Here is an 18,853-nt window from a genome sequence, read left to right as displayed (position 1 = left end):
CTATAGCCACTTAGCCTATGGGATTCAGCTCTGGGGCAATTGTTCGGCAGCTATTAAACTTTTTAGACTACAGAAGAAGGCCATTAGAATAATTTGCCAGGCACCACCTCTAGCAACATGTTAACATGTAGGCCACTTTTTCGTAAACTAGGCGTCTTGACTCTCTCATCTTTATATGTATTCACTTGTTTGATGTACTTGAAGAAAACCTGAATGAATATAGTCGAAATGGTGACATTCATAATTATTCAACTAGAGGCAGGTTCAGGGCCGGTTTAAGGGGTAAGCAAAGTAGGGCGCCAACGAAAGGGGGCCAATGTTCAGTATTAGAATTAGGAGACTAGAGATTGAAAGTCAGTTTCCAAATTGTAGGAGTACTGGAAAGGAGTTAGGGTAAATCATATACCGAGGTGGGACCCTTGTGCATACCCCCACTACTTTATTTATTTCTATTCCCAGATAATAACTGAACTCGTCTGTTGAGCACCCCTCTGTCATCTACTGGGACTCACCCGGCAGACGCCCCCCACTCCGTCTCCTGTTTGATAATTTTGAGCCGCCTGTACGATAATTGAGGTCTGAATGGTTGGTTCTCCATGTGCGGCCTTATCGTATATCACAAAAAATGATTATATGGATTATATGACGCTCCCTGTTTCAGTAGCAAGTGGTGAAAGAAGTATTCCAAGTTGAAAGTGATAAAAACGTATCTCAGATCCACCATTTGTCAGGACCGTTTGAGTGGAATGGCAACAATGGCCATTGAGAATGATTTGATAAACAAAATGGACACTGACAACATTCTCAACGAATTTGCAAAATTGAAAGATAGGAAAATCGCTTTTCAATGTAAAGTACAAATGTTTCAAGTCTTTGAGTAAATATATTGTTTAATTTCTTTAAAACTGATTGATGTTTATTAATTGTTAATTATTGATTTGCTCACACTCAATTATAGTCTGTGTAGAATAAGTTGAGACTTGGTCCTCCATCCAAATAAATTACAAGGTTGCCAATTCGTGTAAAATTGCAACTTTCTCAAATTTCCAATTTTCCAAATTCCCAACGTCAGAATTGGATGTAGAATACCATCCCCGATATCCTAGTAGTGCTAAAAAAGTTTCAGGGTTGAAGGATTAAAAATAAATTCAACTTTTATGATAAAATTGGAAACATTGCGAAGATTTGTTTTTCTTTTGAATAACACTTCTCTCAGAATCATGGGGCGTCGTAATACGTAATAATTTTATATCAAATTAAAGGAGAGAATGTCTCCTTTCTATTGGTGTCTGGATCATTTTTTATCCGACTTATAGTTATTTTTTAATTAATGATTATGTTCGTCAATTTTTATACATTTCAAGCAGAAAACATGAAATTTTCGACATGCTGGAAACCTTTTTGTTTCAGAAGATAAGTGGGTGTGGAAGCGAGAAAGTTTCTCAGAAATAATTGAAATTATTTTTGCAATTTTCAAAAGTAGTTGGAACATTAAAGGCTGCATGATATGCATTGTGTACTAAATTGTATGCTAAAGGCTGGCAATTTACAAGATATTTGAGTGAATTATTTCAAACGCAAGCAGCTGATTGCCTCTAGACCTCTAGAAAAGCTGTAATAAAACACTGCTTGGATCATTCGAGGCGAGGTTGTCATTTTCATTATTTTATAATCATGTGGCTTGCAGTTGCTGAATTTTTCAATCGTTTTGTATTTTGTTTTTGTTGATCCCAGCTATTGATAGCATAATGGTGGTCCACCATTCAGCCGCTATCCTTGACTTTGAAACTCCTGAGAGGCCAAAATACGTTCTTCCAAGTAAATTTGACAGTTGGAAAAATAATTTCAATTATTTATAGGAAACTTTCTCGCTTTCACCACCTATTTATCTTTTGAAATAAAAAAGGTTCTAGCATGTCGAAAATATCATGTTTTCTGCTCTAAATGTCTCGACATTAACGAACATAATCATTAATTAAAAAATAACTATAGGTCGGATAAAAATGACCCAGAAACCAATTGAAAGGAGACATTCTCCCCGTTAATTTGATATAAAATTATCACGCATTACGACGTCCCATGATTCCGAGAGAAGTGATATTCAAAAGAAAAACAAATCTTCGCGATGTTTCAATTTTATCATAAAAGTTAAATTTCCTTTTAATCCTTCGTTTTAATAACTACTAAATTATATCAAATATTGATTTAATTTTTTTTAAATAACAAGTAATTTATTAATTACCACTGCTATTTATTACTATTTGCCAAATTTGTTGTTCAAATTTTTTTGACTGTTTTTAATTTTATTGTATCTTGACGTTTGTTACAACACTTTGTGTTTCATGACAATGAAGGATTATTGATTGATTGAATAAAATTTTGTGCAAATAAAAATTTGTAATTCAGCACCAATAATCAAGCATTCACAATATTTATGGAATTATTAATAATTTTATTAGTAAGCATCACTATTGACACCAACCAAATCCAACATTTTTCCATTCTGACAAAATGTTAAATCTAAACATCAAATCTGTTTTGATTGGAATTTAGTTCAATAAGAAAATATTAGCCTACAATCATAATTGCAGTATTTCAACTAGTGAGCTCCCTGGGCTAAAGAACTCGGTCATGAACTATCACTCTGATTTTCTAATACAAAGAGACCAAAATTGCCGCCTTCTCTCAACTGTTGTCCATTTATAAAAAATTATTTTCTTGAATGAGAAAATCTTGCACAAAAATATGCTAAAATGCCTCTGATATTCTGATCAGTTCTTCTATTGAAATCTCTAGTTGGAATCAATTAGAAAATTCCATATTAATTTTGTATGATTTTTTCTCTTGTGATTATTGAGCCTATCTATAGCATACAAATACATAGTTATATTAAGAGCCTATCCGTTTTTGTTTGTAAAAGGACGGAGTCTGTAAAATGTTACTGTATCTGTAGAAAGGATCGAAGAACATAAACAAAATTTAATCGATCAAAGCATTCGAAAGTTATTGTAGAGCATGCACACAAACAAACAGCCGGAGACAGATTTTGGCCTTGAGTTAAAATTAAGAACTCGCTAACGCCCGTTCAATTAATTATAAATAATATGATTCTCACCATTCTTGCTCTACGGAACGGATCTGCAGGAGTCACGGACTTGTCTTGCTGCACAAGTCGAGCGTACTCTACCACCAAAGCAATTGTCTCTTTAGCCAAGTAACTGATAAAGTCTTCAGTATCTTTCTTCAATTTGGACAAAGGGTCCGGTGCGATTCTCTTCAGTGCACGCCACAACTTCGCCTTTTTGTCTTTGCGGAAAAACGACGATCATCTTGATTTTAAAAAATTGTCATATTCACTGAAAAAAATAACAAGAAATTTGTGGAAACTGTATTGTGTGGAGGCGAAATGAGAATTCAATGGTTGACTTCTTTGAGTTTTTTCAATGGATGACAACAATATGATATACAGGGATTCGAGGGTTCGAATTGTAGCTATTCACCTTTGAGTTGAAAGTGGAAACAGCTGTATTGTAAATTGGCTTTCCCTGCTCTGTTTACTTGCGGAAAGCCTTTGGCTGTTTCCGCCTGTCTTGCTGCAATGATGCTCCGTTACGTAGCTGATGTCATAAGCAAATAAATAACATTAAGAATAAACTTGGCCGGAAATAGCGATCAGTCAGTCTACCGGCTTGCTGCAACAGCCAAGATATTTACGTGAAATAAATAATTTCCTTCAGTTACAGCTATATAACTCCAACTCCGCTTCGATATCCGTTGCCAAGGCTTAGCCTTCCCGCAAGCGCATCAATGGCAGCATGGCAGGCGGTAGCAGCTGACTTCTGTCGGCAAGTAAACAGAGCAGGGAAAGCCAATTCACAATACAGCTGTTTTCATTTTCAACTCAAAGGCAGCTACAAAATTCTCTGCCAATCGAGTAAATTTCAGTTTTCACACACGACACCGAAAAAGTGAATAATGGACATTCATCTCCTCAGTTCGAATTCACTAAACAAAACTGTGCCTACGATTTGAGAATTCTTCCTTCCGCGTTGTGTTGTGGACATGTTCAATTCGGTGCATTTTACACGGTAATTGTCAGAGCTTGTATATATTAGTGATAGTGAGCAGATGGTATTAATCGCTAAGGAACTGGAACGCAAAGAAAATCTGGAAGATTCTTGCGAGTCTTTCTACAGCAAAGAAAATGTAGTCGTCACCGACTGTATTGAAGAAGACGGCCGACAATCCGAGCCCGACCAACAACTTCAAAGAGCTTAATACAGACTTATAAATATCAGGATAAAAATATGCTCATTTTACCCAGTGCTGTAGCTGAGGCTTTCAGAAGTAATGTCAATTCTGAATTCTGACTAGTCGTTCCTTTGACGTGAGATCGTCATCAGCAGAGGGGTCACATACGCCTGTAATGCCAATGGCTTTCAGAAACTGCAAGCAATCATATATTCTTTTCGACAATTTCATCTTGATGTGACCATTCGCTGTCACCACTCCGGTCTTACACCTACCCTTGGTATCTTTGAAATCTGAAACAGAAAGAAAAAAAGAATGAGATAACTAAGATTTTTTTGCAAAATTGATGCCAGCCACTGTTTCTATAGTGAGATTCACATTATAAAGTCAGCACCTGATTAACATTGGTTGATCATCGTTAACTGGCGTTAGACATGGGTATTTTTCCTAGCTCCGCACCGTTGCGAAATAGTTTGTGGGCTATGAAGAAATATGAGCTACCTGAATATTTAATCTGAATTATGGAAATTCATTATTGAATCATGAAAAGATATACAGGTTGCGGCATGATTTCCTTTTTTCAAACTTAATAACTCATTGTAAAGAAATTTTCATTGTAAGAAAAATTTCATTTTATTTTCAAAATGTAAGTATGTATTTGAAGTTCTGTTTTATGAAGTTTTGAATAGTATATAATTGAGGTGACGTTCCCCACTGTGGATACACTTGGGGGGCGGTTTCCGAGCTCGGGATCTATAAGTTCTGGACTTACAGAGTCCAGGACTGAAATAAGCACTTGGGTCTAAATCGACTTTCTGAGTCACGATTTTATCTTCTAAACTCCTGGGTCTATAAAGTTCTCGACTTATTTGAGTCCAGGACTTGAATGTAGTAAACATGAGGGAAATTCACAATATTTTGCTGTTATATTGCTGGCATTATAGCAAAACGAAAACAGCTGATTGCAGCGGGATAATTCAAATGAGCATGCTCTCCAAACTATTTTGTGAAAATACGTTTCGATTTCTTTATAGGCCTATTCAAATCAAAACCTAACCTTTTGAAAGATGAATGAATAAACATTTTGTTTTACTTTGCTATTATTGATCATTGATCCTAACCAGTGTGATTTTGGAATAAAAATTCCATTAGGCTATTGAGTTTGAAATCTTATTTGTTTTGAAAAAAAAACTGGAATAATAATTTATTATTGTTATATTGATATGTTGAATAGACATTGATTGATAACATTCAGATTGGAATATAAATTCCAAGTCAATCCTCGTATTATTTTTCTTGAACATTTTTAGGTTAAGTCACATTCGTAAAATAAGGTTAGTTTTTTACACATAATTCTAATACAATTTTATTGCAAAATAAACTTTCAAACTATAAATTATAAATTTAGATGGACTAGTCCAAATAATTTAGGTATTCCATGACATCTATTTGGCTTTTCATCTACTCCAAAACAATAACTGAATTGTGTTTGCTCAGTTAAGTCTAGAACTTAAATTTGAACCCTAGGCCTACCCCAGTCGACGGTTTCAAATTACGCTGTTTCAAGTTCTGGACTCAACGATTTTTAATAAATCCTCGACTCGGAAAGAGGCGTGAATCTAATTCAAGTCCTGGACTTATAAACCCTTCACTCAGAAAGCGAAATTATAAACTCCAGGGTCTAACGTGATCTCTAAACTCCAGAGTCTATTTAAGTCCTCAACTACGTTAACGCTCTGACTCGGAAAGCCAATTTTCTGACTCCAGAGTTTAAAGCCAGTTAAAGTCTAGAACTTAGCTAAATCCCGTGCTCGGAAACCGGCCCTTAGAGTACCTCTTTTTAGTATTTGATATCACCCTTTCAAGCATTGCTTGCGTAATTTTGGCAATTTCTCCCTTATGTTGTTCTTCAAATCTTGGTGGGTGTTCGGATGATTTACATAGACACGGGATTCAAAAAAAAAAATGCACGGGGGCAAATTAGGAGATCGAGCCGGCCATTGCAAATCGCTTCTAATTGAGATAAGGCATTCTGAGAAGTATTCATTTAAAACAGACTTTTTGTAAATTATATACATTTGGTATGAATGGAAATAAACATCTTTGTGAAGAATCCTTCTTACAGAACGATCAGAAAGTCCAAGGGGTGACGCATTTTAGAGTGCTGAACTCTTGGAGATTGCAAAATTGAAGCTCTCACTGTCTCGATGTTTTCACGTGATCTAATGGGCTGTGGAACTTTAGATCTTCGTTTTTTTACAACCTACTTTTCTTAACGTAGTCACCCACGAATACAATTGAATACGGTCTGGAACACGGGCCAACGGGGCTAAATGAAACCGATTCCGAAAGGCGCGCTGTGCTGCAACCACTGAATAGCCACTCAAAAAGTAGGCCTCAACGGTGAGCGCAAGTTACTAGCGCAGGTTCGAGACCTGTACGAGAACAAAACTTTAAAACTACGCCTCTCGAATGTGACTACTAGCATTCCACTACGTCATCAACTAACTGAATAGTAAGCATTTCAAAAAAGTAACTTATGATGCCGCACTCTGTATATAGATTGTTTTTAATATAATATATTTGAGATACAATTTGATTATTATTATTATTATTAATAAAGAATCAACAATTAATATTATATCAGATATACCGATATGACTTGAATCATAGCTACCTAGTATAATCTGTGGAAAAAGAGAATTAGTAACTATCATGCTGTCCTTTGATCATTCCTTACTTTATATCGAGAAACCCAATAAAGGTCATTTATACAGAAGATGGTATTAATATACTTTCCATTAGAGTATAGGCATAGAGAAACAATAGCATAAGTAGATATCCCATGGTATAGGAATATATTAATCATTCCTTACTTTATATCGAGAAACCCAATAAAGGTCATTTATACCGAAGATGATATTAATATAGCTTTCCATTAGAGTATAAGCATAGAGAAACAATAGCATAAGTAGATATCCCATTGTATAGGGCGTTTATGTCGCAACTTTTACTGTTATCTCAAGCCTATAGTCCACGTAGTTCTTTCCCGTGAAGCTTTATGACGCTGGTAATCTCTCATATTGTGCCGTTCATACACTCTTACCCGGTTAAAACAGTAAAAATCGACAACAATCGACAGTAATCGGCTTGAGATAACAGTAAAAGTTGCCACATAAACACCCTATACAATGGGATATCCACTTACGCTATTGTTTCTCTATGGTATAAGTGTCCATTAGAGATCAAAAAATAAAACTTGGAGTCAAAGTAATGATTATAATAGTACCTACTTGAAACCAGACTTGGGCCTACTACATCAGGCCACACAATATGTCATAAACATTGCTTATGGATTTTTTGGGGTTTATCAGATGATTTCTACCGTTGAAGATTTGATGCATAATAAGATTGGTCTCTGTGTGGTTTCTTGAAAGAGGTACTTTCTAGTGGATTAAAGTAATCTATGTTGCCATTCATCTAGTGAATAGAATGAAGAAATAAAGAAATTAATCCAATTATATAAGATCAGAGTATACAACTGGAATAATAGAGGAGAAAAAAATCATGCCCACACCCAAAACTATGCATTATGTAGCAATTTTTGCAAAATGCCATAAACATAATTATGCACAAAATATTTTTACATAATGTAGCATGTTTTGAAAACATGAACTCACTGACCCAGTTTTTCAATATCAGCTCCACTCACAATATTCTGCCATCCGATATCCTAGTGAAAAATTTTCCCTGCCGATATTTGATTACGATTTATCGACACTTTGCTAGGAAAACTATTCAGTGGAGCAAGAAGCTCATTGATAAACACTTTGGATCTTGGGAACACAGGATTGATTTCGTTGGCAGTTACAATTTTCTTTTTGTCCTTTTATTGCTTGATCCAATTGCCGTTAAGTGGACAATAAGGGAGGGAGCTCAGTCAGTGCGAGGCCACGATCGATTCAATCGATTCATCGACCACGACACGCCCAGTCTTTCAGCAATCCGATTCTGAACTCTTTCGGCGTCGTCGGGACGCCTGGCAAATAGCTGCCTGGAGCTCAAAACGATAAGCGAGATCACTCCCAACCAAGTGCGATGGGGAAAAACTAAAACAAATCTATACAGCACATTCAAACGCAAATTCGCGTCAACACAAAGTAATAAATTCCCGACAAGTGAAATGAATTTAAATTAACAAGATATCTAGTTGGAAATATTCTGGTACAGGGCCCTTTCTGAATAACATTAATGTCACAGTCTGTAATAAAGTAAGAATAGTTTCTGAATCTTGAATAAAGTAAGAATTATTCTATGAAATATGAACGAGACATTATGGTTCAAGTTTATTGTAATTTATACGTACTTATAAAATTCAAGAGTCTAGTCAGCTTGGCTTTATCATTCCTCATGAGAAAAACAATATCTTGCATTTCTATCTTTGAAGAATCTCGTCTCATTGCTATTTCTTCAACTTGTACAAGAAAAATTGTCATTTGTTGAAGTAGCACGGTTTCGATCATTTTTGCAGTAGTGAGAAGAGGCTTACTGCTATCTCCCAGTCCAAATAACATGCTTTTTATGGCTGAAAAAAAAATATAATCAACTAATCATTGAGATGAACTAAATTACAACGAATGAGAAACCTTTTTGAAATTAACAAGGCTTTATAAAAAATTAATGACACAGTAAAATGAAAAATGCTATTGATTGTGATCTATGTCACATTCTGTACAGGAATATCCCAAACCATCTGAAGCAAATGGAAAATGTTGTCAGCATTATCACCTTCAAATGCTGCCTTAAGAGGTGGCTTTTTGAAATTGGTAGGGACGCCGCATCGCGGCTCATCCAATCCGCCTATATCCATTGAACATTACTAATTTATATATTTTTTTTTTCTAATGCTACAGAAATTTAGGGTTAACAGTATTAAGTGCTCTCAACATCATTTAAAGAAGCCTTTTTATTTTTTTTACTCTACAGTACCTTATACATATTCTTTTGTTTTATTATTCATTGTAAATCTTCAACTGTTATTGTTAATATAATGCAGTTCAAAGAACTCATTCCACACACCCAGATTTGTTGTCTTTGTGGGGAATATTCATTATGCATATATGTCTCTGCTGCTGTATTTTTTCTCTTGTGTGAATAAAGATTATTTGAATTTGAATTTGATTTGCTTATAGCTAGTGAGCATATGATTATAGATCATATGATCAATATCATCACATTCACTCCACCTAGGAGGATGAATGTTCACAGTCCTTTAAATAAGTTGGAAGCCTTTTTGTCCTTGTGCTTCTTCGATTTCCGTTAGCTTCACTAACGCCAGGCTCTTCAACTGAATGTGGATCCTCCGTTCCTTGGGTGTCTGGCGAAACAATTCTGGAATACCATTCTGGTTTTGATTCCGACTCTGGTTCTTGGACTCTGTAAGGATGATGGTGGTTCTTCTACTTCTTCTTCCGAGCTGGCTATGGGCCCAGTGGGAGCTAGATCCCTCGTAGACACTGTCTTTTCTCTCCCATCTGGAAATTGTACGTTAGCGTATTCACCATCTCTTTGAAGCAGTGTAACCTCTTCAACAAGCGGGTCATACTTCGATGATCTCACGTGCTTTCTGAGTAATACGGGTCCTGGTGAGATGAACCAAGATGAAATTGATCCGCCATTTCCTGTTCGTCTAGGAAAACGGAATATTCTTTCGTGTGAAGTTTCATTGGTGGATGTTCATAGTAGGGGCCTGATCGCATGGAGTGCTTCTTGTAGGCAGTCCTCCCAGTGTGTGATTGCGAGTTTTCTGGATTTTAGAGTCAATTGGACTGTTTTCCATATTATCCCGTTGTATCTTTCAGCCTGTCCATTTCCTCTTGGATTATAGGGTGTTGTTCTGCTGCAAACAATCCCATTCATTGTTAAGTAGCTCTTGAGTTCCTGAGACATGAAAGATGGTCCTCGATCTGAATGAATATAAACACGCTGGTGTTCCAAACATAAAAATATACTTTCTAAGGCCTTAATAACAGTTGTGGAAGACATATCAGGGCAAGGTATAGCTAGAGGGTATCTAGAGTATTCATCAATCACTGTCAGAATGTAATGATTTCTGGTTTTTGAAGGTATCGGGCCCTTAAAGTCTAAGTTGAGGCGTTCAAATGATGATGTAGCTTTGATAAGAGTTCCTTTGTGGCTGTAAAATTTTAGTTTCATTTTTGCACACACTCTGCATTGGTTTAAGGCCTGTCGTACTTCATCAAGGGAGAATGACAGATTTTTACTTTTCATCCAGTGATAAAATCGGGCTGTACCTGGATGACAGAGTGTTTCATGTTATTTCTGGAGGTTTTGTATTCTACTTGTTACGTTAGCACACATTCGGAATAAAGCATCTGCTGTTTTTTTCATTCTCTTTTCCTGGGCGGTAGGTGATGTCATATGTGAAACAGGAGAGTTCTAAGCGCCAGCAACAAATTTTTACATTTTTAATAAGTTTGGAAAATATGAAAGCGACTGATTTTTACATTTTTAATAGTTTGGAAAATATGAAAGCGACTGATCTTTCATCTGTGATAAGTTGTAAGTATCGCATTAGAAGAAAGTGGCGCCATTTACGAACGGCTTCAACTATGGCACAAGCTTCTTTTTCTATAGCTGGATGATGTCATTCTGTTCATTCTGAATTCGACTAATAGGGTTCGGGAGAAGAAAGCAACAGGTTTGCCCAATTGTGATAGAGTAGCAGCAATTGCAACATTTGATGCATCGGTTTCTACAACAAGGAAGCTTCTGGATCAATGGAAACTATCATTGCATAGAGTATAGATTATTTCATAGCTTCAAACAATAAAATGGTAGTTTGATATCATTGGGTAATTGATTGAAAAATTTAAGTGTAAGAAAAATAAATGACTTCCTAAAAAGAGTGCAGTTTGGCCTGACTCCTCATAGTTGTGATTTACCACTCCTCTTGTTAAATGGGGACCCTCAACCAAATCACAATAGTCCACTGTTACACCGTCATTTCCACTTATCAAGTAAAACATGGACAATACCTTGTGAACATACATATGTCTCAGCGGCAAAATCCCAGATTGGAGAAATAGTGGAAAAGAGTGGTCTCTATAACCCACGCCAGCAACTACTCTAATAAATGATTTTTGTAGCTTAATTATAGGATCAAAGTAGTGTAATAGGCACCCCCCCCCAACAACTCAAACCATAACTAAGTCTTGAATGGGCAAACGCATAATAGATTAGTATATTCTGATTGCAAAGCCCCTTCAATCTGAACATTGTTCTGAGGTAAAAGTGGAGAGACTTTTTAAGGACTGATATATGTTGTTTCCAAGATAGGTTGTTATCCAGGAACACACCCAAATATTTTACTGTGGATTCCATTTTAACTATGGGACAATCACATTGGTCTCGTCTGCAGTCAAATGAGTGAAGAAGTATAGGATCCAGAAGGCTTTGACTCCCAGCAAGACTGAAAATAATATAATTCGTTTTCTGTACATTCATAGATAATTTATTACAAGAAAACCAGAGTGATAGTTTATCCAAATCCTGCTGGATTTGAATAAATCCAACTGAAGTTGGATTTTATTGTCTGTATTATATGACAATGCAGTGTCATCAGCAAAAGTAGTTATTTCCCCATTGAAGTCACCCTTAAATAAGTCTTTGATATATATTAAAAATAATATAGGTCCCAGGACAGATCCCTGCGGTACTCCATGACAGATTACCAAAGGGCAACTAATCTCATTATTGATTTTAACTGATTGTCTTCTTTCCTGAAGGAAAGTTTTAAGCAACTCCAACGGCCTCTATACCTGCAATGCCTCTGATACCTGCTCGCCATAATTTATGTAGCAAAAGATCATGATCAACTGTATCAAATGCTTTACTTATGTCGATAAACAAACCAGCTGCATTTTTACCTTGTTTTTTATTTAATCCCTTATATACATTCTGCAGGAAATGCTGAAGTGCCAGTTCAGTACTAAGATTTTCTCTGAAGCCAAACTGTTGCTGAGAGAAAAAGTTGTTACTATCTAAGAAATTCAGAATTCTCTTTTTTATAAGTTTTTCGAATATTTTTGATAGGGTAGGTAGTAGAGAAATGGGACGGTAGTTAGTTTTGGACAATCTGTCCCCTTTTTTAAAAATCGGTATAACAGTTGCGATTTTCAAGACATTTGGAAATTTCCCTTCAACTATTGAGAGATTGAATAAGTATGTAATAACCTGGGAAAGATATGAGATATTCTGCTTCAAAATTCTAGCTGTTATTCTATCGTTACCCGAGCTCTCATTCATATCGAGTTTTTTAAAAATTTGTATAAGTTCTTCACTACTGATCAGATCCAGAAAAATTGACCTGACATTTAGTTCCGTTTTGAATTCATTTGAGTATCGCTGTATTATATGATCTGTTTTTGGTGGACAAGTCTGGGAGAGTCTTTTAGGAAGTTCAATAAAATATTTATTGAATATATCTGCAAAGCTCTTGCTATCACTAATCAATGAGCCACTTTCGTTAAGTTGAATCCCATGGCTTCTTTTATTTTCACCAGGCAAGATTGAATGTAATACTTCCCATTTTGTCCTTGGATTTTTATCGTGTAAATTCACGTTGTCTGAATAGTATTTACATTTTGCATCTTTTATCCACTGCTTTACATTATTTCTCATAGTTATGAATTTATTTTTGAGTGTAATATTATCAGGCATTCTTTTATGTAACTTGTACAATTTATCACGTACTGCTATACTGTTTGTCAACCCAGGGGTCATCCACGGTTTTATCATTTTCAGATTATTTCTATATTTCACTTGCTTCACGGATTTATTCAAAATATTGTTCATAATACTATAGAATTTATCAAATGCTGTATTTGTATCATCCACTTCGAGTACACCTATCCATGATTGAGCCTTTATGTGTTCAGAAATTAAATCATAATCAAGTTTATTGAATTCAGTTGCATTACGTAATAATATTTTTCCCTCTCCAACCAGTAAAAAGCCTATTAAGGCTCTATGGTCGGTGATAAAGTTATCAATTACTGCGATTCTACTGACAGTAGCCCAATCGGATCGATAAGAGAAGTGATCGAGACAAGTTAAAGACAACTCCACCACCCTTGTGTTGACATCAATCAGCTGTTCAAGACCATTACTGCTTAAGCAGTTTAAATAATCATTTACAACAATGTCGTCTAGGTTAATATCTATATTGAAATCTCCGACACAGATCAAATCATTCATTTTTACATTCTGAAGAGCATTTCTCAGATTATTAACAAATAATCTACGATCACCAATGTGCAATCTATAAATACCCATTACTGAGAATTTGCGATTCCCATATATACAATTCAGAAGTAGGCAATCACAATTCGGAATCTGGAAATCACCCGTCCTCGCATCAATGGAATTGTGCACATAAGCGACAATACCACTAGCCCTAGATAAAGCAGAGAATACTGAAAAGCTCTCATAGTTATCTATTTGATATAATAGAACATCATTCTCATGCTGTAACCAGGCCTCGCTAAGAATAATTATCGCTGGTTTCACAGTTAGACCATTAAGATATAATAGGAATGATTCAAAGTTTGATTGCATGCTCCGTATGTTTTGGTGATAGATGCCAATGCCTACTGATTCTGAGGAAAAGGTATTCACTTCCTCAATTGAACTAAGTAATCTTGCTAGCGTCATAATTTTAGAGAATTAAATAAAACAATTGAAATACAAAAAACAAAATATACAGAAGAATGTAATATAATAGATAATACATGGGACTTCCCAAAACCCACATATTCATATAAAAAACTCAAGTTTTTTTTAGTAAGAAAATGAAAACAAAAAATAAAAAAATGGAAAAAAATGAACTCAATAATCGTTACCACAAGTTTTAGAATGGCAAAAATTACCAAAATCATAGAAATTCGACCCTCACTCAAGATGTATTTAATAAAAAATAAACAATGCTTGAAAAGCGAACCATAACTGCACCTGTATTCACATTGAAGTAATACTTTCACCTTCAAATAATAGTTGACATATAAAATAAAATGAAACCTTAATTCGATCAATTTGTCTAGTTCATACATATTTAAAATAATGAATCTATGATTCATAGAGTGTTCAAATCCTCTTTACTACGAATCAATATTGCCCACTGGGTAGCATCCTTCCGGACGTATATTTTCTCCTTCCCTGCCCATACGTATTTGTAGCCCTTTTGGAAGGCGACGCCCCTCACCACCTTGAGCCGATCCAGGATATGTGCTGGAAGGTGTTGATGAGCGAACACCTTGCCGTCCGGATACATATTATCGATTGACTTCGTCGAAATACCATGATTAGCCCTGTCATTTGATGATACGTTTTTGAAATTAGCAAGCCACGATTCCTTATCTTGTCTATGAAGAAATTTCACGACAATAGGTTTAATATTTGCTTTATTTTTAGTTGGTAGCCTATGAGCCGTACTAATGTCTTTAGATGTCAGCTAGCTGTTGATTGTGTTTGACACTTTGTTAAATATATCATAAACGGACTCATTACCCGTTTCCGGGATTCCTGTGATAATTAGATTATCTCTACGTGTATATTCTTGAAGCGAGTACAGTTCAGATTTCAGTTGGGAATTGGCACTTTTCAGAATAGCATTTTCTTCATTCAGAGTTTTAACATTAGATTTAAAAGCAGAAAGTTCTTTCTTGAAATTATCGAATTCGGTTGATATAAAATCAATTGATTCTCTAATGGCACTAAATTCTTGTGTAAGGGGGGCCAGTTCAGCTTGAATCATTGTCTTGATAACACTGCCAATAGCATCAAGGTCAGCCTGATACAGAGAGCGTGATTGTGAAGCACTGCCACTCTTACCTTCCTTTTCACTATCGGTGGATGATGATAAGCCAGCCGCTTTAGAGCCTGCTCCGACTGACTTACAGTTCAAGCAAATCCATTTAGATTTAGTTTCTGCGGACATTTTACGAAAATTAGATTCTTTAACTGACTGACAAGAAAAGTGACAGTCAATTCTACATTTTGAACACAACAACACATCACGGTCCTGCACCTCACTTTTACAGAAATCGCACTTCATTTTGAAAGACTTTATAAGGTCAGATAAGAGAGAGAACAAAAACACAACTTGCCTCTTCGACTGCTCAACTGATACTCATCTGATACCTTACTCCAAAAGGTATAGGTACGTTTAAACTGATTGAGTCGGCCAGCTGCTTCAAAAGCCGTATATAATTTGTCACAATTCCTGATTTATATCTGGTGATAAGCACTTCGAACATCAATAATACTAAATACAGAATATCTAGCAACCTTTTCAAATACTTCTTCTATATTCGGTAGGGAGTATGCGTCCAGTGGAGTAAATCTGTTAATCGTCTAGGAGTAATCTATCACCATACGCTTTTTATGATTATCATTGGAAGTTACAAAGACTTGAGCTAGACACTTGGCTCTATGATACCTTCTTTTATAAGTTTATCTATCTCTTGAGTAATGAATTCCATGTAGGTTTGATTGTAATGTCTTGATTTTACAGCAATGGGTTTGGTGTTTGGAGTAATGTGCTGAAACAGCAAAGCAGGTTTGACTTCAGGCATGACCACATACTTTTAGTGGGTCTCTTGTTCCATCAAAAAACATATACATACCTGAATGATTAGACAATAGATCATTATCGAGTAATACATCACAGCAGAGATCTTTGAGAACAAGGAGAATAACATTTTTATGCTTGTGGCCAAGAATTGAGAGGTTAACTGAGCATTGCCCAACAACTGATGGTCGGAGAGAGGAAGTAGCCATACAAATCTGTTCATTAGAGTAAATTTCAATTTCAGATCTTTTGCAAGTTGTTTATTAACGAAACTACTGGAACTGCCAGTATCAATAAGCGCGGCTACTCTAAAATCATTCAACAATGCTGGTACACTAGCTTCACTGATTCCTGGAGGTGATGAATTACAGATCTCTGCTGCTGATACAAGTTCATTATTCTTGTGGGTCTGATTTGATCTGCACAGTTTTGCATAATGCCCTTTTATTCCACATTTCTTACAAAATATATTGCGAGCAGGACATTCATTTTTGAAGTGAGAGTTGAAGCTACAGTAATCACATACTTTGAATTCTTTTCTTGATTGAGTAGCTTGTGCAATAACAGGCACAGCCTGAGTAGAGATTCAAGTGAGGATTTGGCTACTGGCTATGCGGCGTTGAGTAGCAATGAGCACGAGTTGAACCTAAGTGAGTCACGATATGCTGATTCTAAAGTTCCCCAAAAACATGATTGAGTCTAAGAGTCCAAAAACATGATTTATGGGTGTTGGTGTGTGTGTGTGTGTGTGTGTGTGTGTGTGTGTGTGTGTGTGTGTATGTGTGTATGTCTGTGATACGATAACTCCATTCCTAATCAACCGATTGACTTGAAATTTCAAACTTGAGGTCCTTATACCATGAGGATCCGCCAATAAGAAATTCAATGAAATTGAATTCAAAATGGCGGATATTTACTAAAAAACCATGTTTTTCACGGTTTTTTCGAACACGGTTCTAACAATTTCCTTCAAATTTATACCATGGATAGCATTCATAAGCCCTATCAACTGACATGAGTCTCATTTCTGGGAAAATTGCAGGAGCTCTGTAATATTCTTGAGAAATGGCAGATAATCACTAAAAAACCATGTTTTTCACGGTTTCCTCGATAACGGCTTTATCGATTTTCTTCAAATTTATACCATGGATAGATATTTATAAGCCTTATCAACTGATATGAGTCTCATTTCTGGAAAAATTGCAGGAGCTGCGTAATATCCTCGAGAAAAATGGCGGATAATCACTAAAAAACCATGTTATTCACGGTTTTCTCAAAAACGACTCTAACAATTTTCTTCAAATTTATACCATGGATAGCTATTTATAAGCCCTAACAACTGACATGAGTCTCCTTCCTGGGAAACTAATGGGGGGTCCACCCCATCCTTGAGAAATGGACTTTGTAGCCTCCTTCTCGTGCATGAGGTAGGTAGGTCACTTCATAAAAAGAACACATAGTCGAGATATTTTATGTGTAGAACAGCTGTTTTGACGACTTTTAAAAAAATCATCGAATTTCACAATTTACACAAAGGAAAAAGTACTCTGAAAGCAATTATATATATATACACATATACAGAAGTCAGATCGTAGTTTCAAATATGTTGCCGCCAATCGTCATTATGTTATTCCCCTAAATTATTCTCGTTTAAGAATGGTGCTTACAGTTCAATGAGCAAGGAAAGTTGTGTGAGTGTACCACACCAGATTTTTTAGTTCAAGTTCATGACGTGCAAATATCTCGTTAACTGGCCTAGTATACAATTTTTGAAATGAACTAGCATCGATATACGTACCACAGTGACTTATTCGTTCGAATACTGCTGGAGATATGAAATTTATGAATATTTTGAGTTTTTCTGCATCCGTCGTTTGTATTGTTGAAATGAGATTAATAAACGTTTTGTGCCAATGTTCCCATTCCGTTTGAGCTGTGGCCGAGTTTGTGTCCAAATCCAGAACTTTAGGCTTCAAGAGGTGATCCATTCGAGTTTTATATGAGTAATGTTTGATAAATTGAACAAAATCAGAACGAAAGAGAAACCTTTTTGAGATTAACAAGGCTTTATCAAACATTAAGGACACAGTAAAATGAAACATGCAAATGATTTGCTTAGAAAAAAATAAAAACTATAATAATAACTTTTTAATAGGATTAAAAGAGCCCTGTAGAACGTACAAGTAGCCAGCAAAGTTTATTAAAGCCAAAATAGTTCATAAACTCATCTAGGCCAACTAACCTTCTGCGAGTGGAGAATCTGCCGACAGTTTGGATACAGACTTGACTGGAGATCTCAATCTTGATGCCATTTTTCTTCGGAAGTAGACTACAACTTGAAAAGTTGTGTATGTTTACTGTCAGAGTAAAAGCAAGCCTGATAAGTAATCAAATTTTAATATTACGGTACTAGTCTAATCAATCATGAGTGATTGTGAGTTATCTAACACAATGAATGAGAAGTTAGCTGCTACTAAACTTGGAAACTGTGAAACAGAACCATAATCAATAAACTGATTAATTACCTACAGTTTTCTTTCAGTTCAGTTACGTGAAAATCTGGGAAAGACAACATAACCTCAATAACTTTCACAAACTAAAAATTTACAAACACCGCAATATAAGTTCTTCATCAATGTCCAACATACAGAGTACCGACTGGAACTGTCACAGTTATCATAGGAAGGATTACAGGAAGGATTACAGGTACAGTACTCGCGGACGGTGAAGCGATGAGTCAAGTTTGGACGGGAGCTTGGCACACATATATAGTGAGGTTCACATTATTATGGCAGTGAAGAAAGATGGCACAACAGCGTTGCCAAGTCTATCTCAAATTGGCCTTATGGCTCCTTTGCCACTGATGATTGTACACAGCTTTTACTCAATGCATCCCATTAAATTTGATCTAATATTAGTTTCCATTTCCTTGATAAGATGATCAATTTCATG

At 35.8% G+C, this 18,853-nt stretch overlaps 1 protein-coding gene across 4 annotated transcripts in view; it reads right to left on the bottom strand.

The window, feature by feature from the left end:
* The window catches only part of LOC111054550 (SAGA complex subunit spt3), a 34,583-nt gene extending 16,060 nt beyond the window's left edge, over positions 1-18,523 (bottom strand). The window contains exons 1-5 of one of the 4 annotated variants that reach the window (XM_022341603.2): positions 18,144-18,494; positions 15,163-15,258; positions 8,618-8,836; positions 4,321-4,544; positions 3,116-3,356 (exon numbers count right to left, since the gene is read on the bottom strand). In XM_022341603.2, coding sequence (XP_022197295.1) covers positions 4,354-4,544; positions 8,618-8,836; positions 15,163-15,258; positions 18,144-18,213 — 576 coding nt within the window. In that variant the 5' untranslated portion in view covers positions 18,214-18,494 and the 3' untranslated portion in view covers positions 3,116-3,356; positions 4,321-4,353. Of the gene's footprint in view, positions 1-3,115; positions 3,357-4,320; positions 4,545-8,617; positions 8,837-15,162; positions 15,465-18,143 lie in introns of those variants that run through there. The other 3 variants (XM_022341604.2, XM_039442492.1, XR_005573186.1) reach the window with 3 other exon arrangements.
* Positions 18,524-18,853: the final 330 nt, after the last annotated feature.

The sequence above is a fragment of the Nilaparvata lugens genome, chromosome X, assembly GCF_014356525.2.
Source record: "Nilaparvata lugens isolate BPH chromosome X, ASM1435652v1, whole genome shotgun sequence".
In the NCBI taxonomy this organism is placed as follows: Eukaryota; Metazoa; Arthropoda; class Insecta; order Hemiptera; family Delphacidae; genus Nilaparvata; species Nilaparvata lugens.
This window is presented reverse-complemented; position numbering and strand designations above follow the sequence as displayed.